Raw genomic sequence first — 9,283 nt, forward strand, 5'->3', positions numbered from 1 at the left:
TGCCGCTTCCAGATTCTGTTTCAACGCTGCTGCTAAACTCAACAATAAATCTCTCCTAATCATAAAAATCACCGTCTCTCCTCACTGGGAGTTCAACCCAGACTGCAGGCGGAGAAACACCCCGGGTCCGCCGTCATCTCAGAGAGGAAAGCTAACTCATATGTCAACATGTTTTATGAAACACAACGCTGAACAAACACGCTTCCTCCGCTAACTGGTCGGTAAAAGACTGGAGCTGCAGACCCCCGTCTCTTTTCTCAAGGCAGAACTGTTCAGTCTGACCTCAGAGCAGCGGATCATCAGCTCATATCAAGGTGGGAGACTTTTCAAACATATCCTCGCCCTCTCCTTCAGGCTTCTCTTTATCTACACCCTGAAACAGACTCCACAGATGTAAAAAATAGGCCGTAAACTGTTTTACTTTTTTGCATTTGGTGGATCGGGCCGGGCAGCTTGCAAGCCGCTTTCCTCTTTTTTTTTTTTTTTGCATGTAAGACTTATTTAGTGCAGTTGTTTACTAGATTCTCTGAATGCAGACTAGATGACTGTTTTCCATGCAGTCTGGTTTCTTCCTCAGCGTCAAACCTTGTGACTCCGGGTTTGCAGCTCAAACCATGAAGCAGAGTCTCAAATCTGCCTTTTTCCTCTTCATCCCCTTTAAAAAGGACCCAACAGGCGCCTTGCTGGGCTCTCTGCAGGTGGTCCTCGATGCAGGTAACTTCCGGACCCAGAAAGGCCGGCGTCCCACCGAACAGATGGTTGGAAAACATTTTAACCGTGACTCCATGGCGTCACACGGGGCATCGAGTGTCCGTCCGCAGGCTGCCGGGCGGTGGAGCCTTTTTAGCTTCGGCACAGCTGAGGCAGGATGGGAGCAGAGGGCTCAGGAGGTTGCCCAGCCCTTTTCGGAAGACGCTGTTGGAGAGGCTGTAGATGAGACAGTTGCAGAAGCTGTTGCTGATGGCCAGCCACGTGGTGAGGAAGGACGCCGCCATGTGGCGATACAGCCCAGAACTCTCCAGGAGGAAGTAGAGGATGTACGGCATCCACAGCACGTAGAAGACGCTGGTGATGCGGAACAGCACCATGGCGTAGCGTTTGTCCGTGCAGCCCTCGCACCGCTCGCCCCCGCCGCTCTCCGTCTGTGAGCTGAAGCGGGCGTGGCGTTGGCTGATCTCCCTGGTGTGCTGCCGGCAGATGCGGAAGATGCTCCCGTAGGTGAAGCAGACGGTGAGCGCCGCCGGTGCGTAGAGCAGCGCCACGATGAAGGTGCTGAACGTCGGGTTGGTCTCCCACGAGTCGGCGCACCACTGGAACACGTCGCCGTGATACCCCGGCTTCCCCCAGCCGAAGAAAGAGGGCAGGAAGATGAGGGCGGAGTACGCCCAGACGAGGACGATGCACGCCCTCAGGCGGCACGGCGTCACCAGCGTGCCGTAGGACAGCGGCCGGGTGATGGCGATGTAGCGGTCCACGCTGATGCAGGCCAGGGAGGCCATGGAGACGCTCTTCAGCACGGAAACGACGTAGCCGAAGGCTTTGCAGGCGAGCTCCTCGTTCAGGCCCCGCAGGTAGTGGAGGAGCGACAGCGAGGGCACCAGGCAGCAGAGGCCCACCAGCAGGTCGGCGTAGGCCATGGTCTGAATGAAGTGGCCGGTGGTGTGGTGGTGCAGCAGCGGCGCGCAGTGGAAGACGGAGATCACCACCAGGTTGCCAGCGATGATGAGCACGGCGAGGAAGAGGATGACGGCCACCTCCAGCATGCAGGTGTCCAGGCTGTGGGAATAACCCAGCAGACAGAACAAAGGGGGACTGCTCTGGTTTGCACTGGAGGAAGAGTTCATGACTGAAGGGTCAGGTTCAGCTCCACACAGCCGTCATCCCATCTTTAAAGACTCTTTAAATCCTCGAGGTGTTTGCCTTCTGCTCAGAAAGCAAAGCAAAGCTGCCGTTCTCCTCAATCAGCATCTTTCCCCCCCCCCAGCCCGGCCTTACAGCAGCAGTCACTCACCAATGCTTGCATAATGCAGCCAGACTCCACCGCTGCTAGCTGGCCGCGTTTGCATGTGTGCAACTGCAGAGAGGCGTGAAGAGGAGAAACAATGCCAGCCCGGAGAAAAAGGAGCGAGGCTGACGCTGCGGTGAGAGCCGCCTTCCTCTCACAGCCATTTATCACCACCAGCCTCTCAGCTGCAGATCCTGAGGTGAGCTCTCTGCGCCGGCACACGGCCACCAGAACGCATCCAGGCTTCTCCTTCTTTAGCTGCAGGGGAAGGAAAAGGATCCCAGCGTGTTCAGCACATCCTCAGACCGCCTCAGGACAGAGAGAGGTGAAGAGGAAAAGCACGCCGGGGGCTCGGCTCTGCAGACGGAGACGTCTGGTGATGGCTCGCGTCTCCAGGATTCTTTGTGGCAGCCGGCATGAGGAGAGGAGGAGCTGCCTCCGCTGCAGCTCTGTCCGTGCCTCCTTCCTCTCCTCCCCCTTTCCTTTATCTGACCTCCTCCCCTCCTCCCTCCTACAGTCGTTTTCTCTCCCCTCCGCCTCTTTGACCGTTTCCTTCTTTCTCAGAGAAATCCCGTCAGTGATTCCGGCTCCTGCAGGGAAGACGATCCGTTTCGCTGCCAAACATTTGGAACATTTTCTGTCCTCATTATTGAGCCAGATTTGGAAACTAGTGTGTGTTTATACACACATGCTGGCCACTTCATTAGGTACACCTGTTCCCAATCCAATCAGCCAATCACACGACAGCAACGTGATGCATTTGGGGAATCGGTGACACGGGGAATGAGACTTCCTGGCGTTCAAACTGAGTACCAGGATCTAAGCTAGTTTGAACGTGCCGTGATGGTTGGAGTCCAGTAGGCTGGTCTGGGTGTTTCAATGGCTGCTGATCTGCTAAAGGGCAAAAAAACTCACACTGAGGAGCGGAGGTTATAACGAAAACGTCTAATGAAGCGTTTTCGTTGACGTTAGCTCAATATCTGTTTGTTGTGACCAAAGTTTGCAGAACACCATCTCTGGACAAGCAGCACGCGGCTCCTTGAAGCAGACGGGCTACAGCTGCAGCTGCAGGAGACCGGCCTGGTTGTCACTCCTGTTTGGGCCAAAACAGAGAAATTAGGGCAACAATTAACAATTAATACAGGTTCACCCAAACCTAAAAAATAAAAGATCAGGAAATGTTGCCTGGTCCGATCTCCTGCTGTAACATTCAGATGGTCGGGTCAGAATTCAACATGAATCCAGCCTGCCTTGTCCCGCCGCCTCAGGAACGGTGTGTTGGTTTGCTGAACAACAGGCTGCAGACCCTGATCCAGCGGAGAGGCTTTGGGCTGCGGTGCAACAGCAGGTTCATCCTGCAGCCACTGAATCTGTGAGGAATCTGAGATGAAACTAAAGTTCCTGAGCACCGGGTGATTTCCATGTGTCCAGTAGCACCTAGAAAACACAAAAACAAACAGTGTCGTAATATGAGTAATACCTGTGATATTTCTAAATGCTCCTGGTCAGTGTTGAACTGCAGCAGGAGTGACGGATCTCCTGAACTTCTGCGCCGCGTTGTAGAGATGAAAGGCAAAGCTAAGTTTGTTTATAAAGTATTTTTCAGTAGCAGGAGGATTCAAAGTGCTGTACATGAAAAAAAACAGAGGAAAGAAAAGTGTTAGAGACATAAAACATTACGATGCTAACAGTGCATTAGCATCTGCAGCTTCTGCTCTGAGCGGCGTTTCACGCAGAGGATGGCCTTCACCAGACTCCTCATCCTCTTCATTTCATTTCATCCTCTTCATCTGTTCTTTCAACACGTTTCATCTCTCTGTCTTTTTTCTCTGTGTTTTTCTTCTGTTTGGCGCTAACTTTTAACCTGAATGCAAACTGGTAATCAAACATCAGGAGTGAAGGAAAGAGACTGGTTTGATGTCTGAAATTAAATTAGCTGGTTACCTTTTTGATGAATGCGTAATTATATTTGTTGTCCATTTGTAGACTAAAAAAAGGGGGTTCTGTTTTGTATGAATATAATTATGCTTGTAATCTAAAGAAAATCCAGACAAGTGAACATTTATGTATTTTTTGTGTGACCATTTTCCTTACAGAGGCACAAATACTGTATTGATAAGTCAACCAGAAAGGGCTGAGTCCAAAAAAGATTGCCTTTATTTACTAATTAGCATTTTTTTCTTTATTATTCATTAAATTAGCTTAAGTAATTGTGTGAAAAATCTGCAGAATGTGTTCATTTTTGATCCAATTACTCGATTAATCATCAGAATAATCAAGGACCCAGAATGGACCCTTGGGGAACCACACATGTGATGTAAAGTTACCTACTGACACTAAAAGTCCTTTAAGTAGGATTTAAACCAGTGGAGAGCTGTACCAGAGAGGCCGACCCAGTTCTCCAGGCGTTCTAACAGAATGGAGTGATCAACAGCATCAAATGCTGCACTGAGGTCCAATAGAACCAGCACAGTGGTTCTTCCACAGCCTGTATTTATATGGATGTCATTAAACACCTTGATCAGGGCGGTCTCTGGACTGTGGTGAGGAAACCTGACTGGAAAACGTCAAAGCGGCTGGGTGTTGTTAAGAAGGTGTTTAATTGTTGAAACTCAGCTTTTTCAATAATCTTACTGATAAAGGAGGTTTTTAATCAATTAGTTAAATAAAAAAGTCTTTGGAGGGAGAGACTTATATTTAATAGACTACATTTAATTGTTTTATTTTTTGGATCGAAGTGAGCCGTATTGATTTTTTATTAGATTTTTATGAATTTGTTCATTTTAGATCAGTTTTTTATCTGTTAAGTTTTGGCCGTGGGAAAGCCACCGTCTCAATGAGATAATGGGTGGGTAACAGTGCAGAAGCTGCAGAGATGTGTGTTAAACTACGGCTCTGCTTCCTGGTCTGGACCCTGGGTTGTCAGCATTTAGGAGAACTAATAAATCCGGCCAGATTCCTAGAAAGAAGAGCTGCACCATCCAAAGTGGGATGGATGCCGTCTCTCCGGATCAGACCAGGTTTTCTCCATGTTGGTCCCCAAAAGATGTCTGTCCGATGGCTTTATAATTCATAACATAATAGAGCTTCTGTTGATAAGAATCCAACAATATTAAAGCAACACAACTCATATGAGTCTATGAGTTTTATTTTTTTTAAAAGTACAATGTTTGTAAAGTGTGTATCCATTACCAAAAAAACATCTAAATCGGGGCCCTCGCCTTGGAAACACGTTAGAAGTGTTGGCGGTCACTCACACCTGTCTCACCTTTACTTCCCTGTTCAGCCTGTGTGATGTCATAGCTGGTCAGACACCAACATAAAAACCGCTAAATACGGCTTTCCCTGTCCCTAACCCTAAAGTCAGTGGGCGTATTGTGTGGGATGGGGGGGGGGGGGGGGGGGGGGGTTTGTCGTCTCCATGGCTGCAATTACCTGTTACTGGCTGGTTCTGGCTCCGTTTGACTTTTTATGGTCTCACTATTAATCCGAGACAAACAGGCTCCGTAACAAAATGATGCGGGCCGCTGCACAACAACCAACAATCAGCCCTGTGCTGCTCAGTAAAGACCCGAGCAATCCTGCTTCTGTCTTTGAAACAAAAACACCATTCAGATGTTTTCCTGGTTATTTTCTACCGTGAAGCTGAGGATGTTAACCTTCATGCTTCTCCTTTGTTCTTCCAGGTCAGAGGTCATCCGCGCCACATCTGCACGGCTACATGTGGCCGAGCAGCTGGACAGCGAGTCAGCTGTCTCCTTTGTGATCAGGCAGCATGAAGGTGGACAGGAGAGGCACCTTGTGACTGGAAACCAGAGCATGTGACTCTCAGCCTGCTGCAGACCCGAGGCTCAGAGCAGCTGCAGCGAAGAAAGCCAGACGTTCACACTGAGACGTTGTTGGACAACGTTAAAATTAGGCTTTATGAGCTTATTACCACGCATCAAAGACTCCAGCGGTCCCAGCTGAACATGGAAACACATCCATGTTGCTCCGAACAGCACATCCTCTGTTTTCACAACTCCTAAAAAGAAAGAGATGAGATGTTTTCGGGAGATTTTCCGTGAGGCAACAGGACACAAACCTGGGTGTAAGACGTCCAAAGCAAACAGAGAATCTGCACCAAAACAACGAAATCCATCATCCCCTCCCTGATAGATGGCTAAAACAACAGATCATCTCACTGCAAAAATTATTCCAGCCTTTGCACACTTTTCAAATACAGTTAACTGATCACAGCAAAACGAGGAGAAACAGCTGATGAGAGGTAGAAAAACAACTTTTATCTTAAGATAAATATCTAAAAGAAAAGAGTATCCCAGAATTTAGAAATATAAAAAAAAATAAAAGGAGTGCATACATGGAGATTTGCTAACTTTCTTATAAATTCAGCTTAAATCTGTGAAAAACTCGCTTTGAATAATTTTCAGGCATCAACTGTTAGAAAAGTGACTTTGGCTTTGGGTCGAGTTCTTGCTGCGGGCTGTGATTGGCCAACAGAGACGTTGAGGTCAGCCAGACAACTGAAACATCTACATGGACCAAGTCAGAAGCTCCTGCTCCATGACCAGCTCCTCCAGAAGTATTCACTCCCCTGCGTTGACTCACAGATTAACTTCAGTGACATCCCATAATTAACCCATAAGGTCCAGTATGATGGTGGTCCACTATTTGCAGCTATAAGAGCTGCAGCTCTTCTGGAAAGGTGGTCCAAAAGGTTCTGGAGTGTTTATGGGGATTTTTGACCATTATTCTAGAAGCTCATTTATGAGGTCAGACACTGATGTTGGACGAGAAGGCCTGGCTCTCAGTCTCTGCTCTAATTCATCCCAAAGCTGCTGGTCAGGACTCTGCAGGCCAGTCAAGGTCCTCCACACCAAACTGTCTCTTCTCATCCAGGTCTTCATGGACCTTACTTTACGTTCTGGTGATCAGCCATGTTGGAGGAGGAAGGAGCCGTCTCCAAACTGCTCCCACAAAGTTGGAAGACTGGAATCGTCATAAATCTCTTGGTCTAGTGAAGCATTTCACTGGACCGAGCCCAGCTCCTGAAAAACACCCCCCCACACCACAACCCTCCAGAGAACACACCTCCTTCCTCATTCCTGGCGGCTGCTTCGCCGAGCCTGGCCCCCCGGGGCTCGGTCGGGGGGGCGTGGCACCCCTGGGGCCTCGGGGCCCTGGGGTGTTTAAACTTTTGCTCAGTTTAAACACTGAATGTAATGGATTAACAAGTTTTTGCTGTCCCTAAAAAAACAACAATAACAAAAGAATAAAGTTACAACCATTCCAGCATTTTTGTCTGACTCCACTGAAAGCGTTTAATTTAATCATGAGTCGGGGGGTTTTCCTCAGACGCAGCTGCTCACTGAACCAGCAGAATAACTTTATTATCATTTTCACATTCCTCTGTTGAAATGAACGTCTCTCAGTGGGTTTAAATCTCAGCCTCAGCTGAAAGCTCCCAGGAAAGATCGGCACATCTTCTATTTAACACAGACCTGCCACAAAGGTGCTAATTTAGATGTTATTTAGTGCATCTGCTCATGGGTTTGTCACAGAGCAGCAGCCAATAAATCCACGCAGTGAAGATGTGATTAAGCAGAAAGAACGACAGCTCCTCCCGGACTTGGCGTGCCACCAGATCGAAAACAACTTCTGGTACCGTCCATCTTCATCACAACTGTGATCGACATGTTTTCCACGGTTCCACCAGTTAAATCTCACATCCATAACTGTATCCTACTGACCTGTGCATTTAGATGCGGCTCTGCTTCAACACACCTGACTCCACAATGAGCTCATTAGCAGAGATCTGCTTAGCTGCTACTGAGGCAGTTTAGCCATTTGACTCAGGTGTGTAGGTCAGAAACATGTACAGAATATTTCCTATGTGGGGCCTGGCTCCAAATGGACCTCTGTGTTCACAATAATCAGAGGGACAGCATCGTTCTTTATAGAAGTAATATTGTTAAAAAAAAGACAGATTCCCTTACCAATTAAATTCTGTTATAAACATCTGTGTCTATATATCTGGTTGGTTGGCCTTGCTGGATCATTGATGGATCGATGTGAATCTTTTCTGTTCAATAAAATAACATTATGAGTGAGCCTTTATTTGTAATTTTATGTACAAAAGTTAAATTACATTTAGCTTAAATAAAACAGCATTTCCTGTGTGATGGTTTGTGCAAATTTATCTGTGTAATTTAAAATTGATCAAAGTGAGGTTGCATGCATAACAAAAAATGAGTTGCTAATAGATGCTGAGTGTTTGTGCCCACTTAACTTATCATGGCAGAGACGCCACACTGCAAAAATAGAACTAAAAAAAAAAGAAAATATTGCTTGAAATGAGAGTATTTTTCTTTGATTTGAGCAGGTAAATAACATTATTTGCCAGCGGAATAAGATTTTTACACTTAAAATAGGAACAATTCATCTCCATCATCTTATTTCAAGTGCAGTATATCTAATTGTCCTATTTTAGGGGTAAAAATACTCATCATAATTACATGCTCAAATCAAGGACCAATGCATTAATTTCAAGAAAAGTTTACTTATTTTTAGTTCCCTTTTTGCAGTGCACTGCTATGGACAGATGCTCCAGTCTCTGCTGTGGACCTCTGCAGCTCCTCCAGACGGACCTTTGGTCTCTGCTGTCTCTCTGATTGATGCCCTCCTGGCCCGGTCTGGGGGTTCTGGTGGGCGGACCTCTCTAGGAAGCTCTGTTCTGGTACCAGGTGAACATCTGATGGTGCTCCAGGGGAACATCGAAGATCTGGATGCTTTTTCTAACCCCACCCTGACTTGTTCTTCTCAACATCTTTGTCCCTGACTTGTCTGGAGCTCCTTGGTCTTCATGGTGCGACGCATCCAGGCCAGTGCTGCTGCACCTCTGGAGCCTTTCAGAACAGGTGTGTTTATCTGCTGGTTCGGCTGTTCTTATATCTCTCTTTGCAGGTGTAGAAGCAGACTCAGAGGATATTATCTTGTTCTTTCCTCTATATTTTTTCTCCCTTTTAGCATTTTGTCTCGTCTTTTTCTCTTCTTTTTTCTCTTTGCCCTTTCTATTTTTATGTCCATTGAACATGAAATAGTCCCAGCATAAAATCTAATAAGGCTTTATGCATATATAAATCTTTTTTATGCATATATAAATCAAGCGGAGCACTATAGCAAAAGCGGTAATGCTCCACTTGTGAAAGTAAAATCTGTTGGGCTCTTTTTTGGCATTAGGACAACCATTCTTAATGCGACCACAAACAGACAGGACAC

General features: G+C 46.9%; 1 protein-coding gene across 1 annotated transcript; it reads right to left on the reverse strand.

Annotated features, from left to right (window-relative positions):
- Positions 1 to 706: 706 nt before the first annotated feature.
- On the reverse strand, positions 707 to 2,921 carry LOC105917969 (probable G-protein coupled receptor 21). Its single transcript, XM_012852936.3, has one exon. The coding sequence runs from the start codon at positions 1,842 to 1,844 to the stop codon at positions 792 to 794; it is 1,053 nt and encodes a 350-aa protein (XP_012708390.2). The 5' UTR covers positions 1,845 to 2,921; the 3' UTR covers positions 707 to 791.
- Positions 2,922 to 9,283: the final 6,362 nt, after the last annotated feature.

This window comes from Fundulus heteroclitus, chromosome 12, assembly GCF_011125445.2.
Source record: "Fundulus heteroclitus isolate FHET01 chromosome 12, MU-UCD_Fhet_4.1, whole genome shotgun sequence".
In the NCBI taxonomy this organism is placed as follows: domain Eukaryota; kingdom Metazoa; phylum Chordata; class Actinopteri; order Cyprinodontiformes; family Fundulidae; genus Fundulus; species Fundulus heteroclitus.

Excerpts from the sequence above, each read along its gene's own strand:
- LOC105917969 (XM_012852936.3), bottom strand. The coding sequence starts at position 1,844 with ATGAACTCTTCCTCCAGTGCAAACCAGAGCAGTCCCCCTTTGTTCTGT.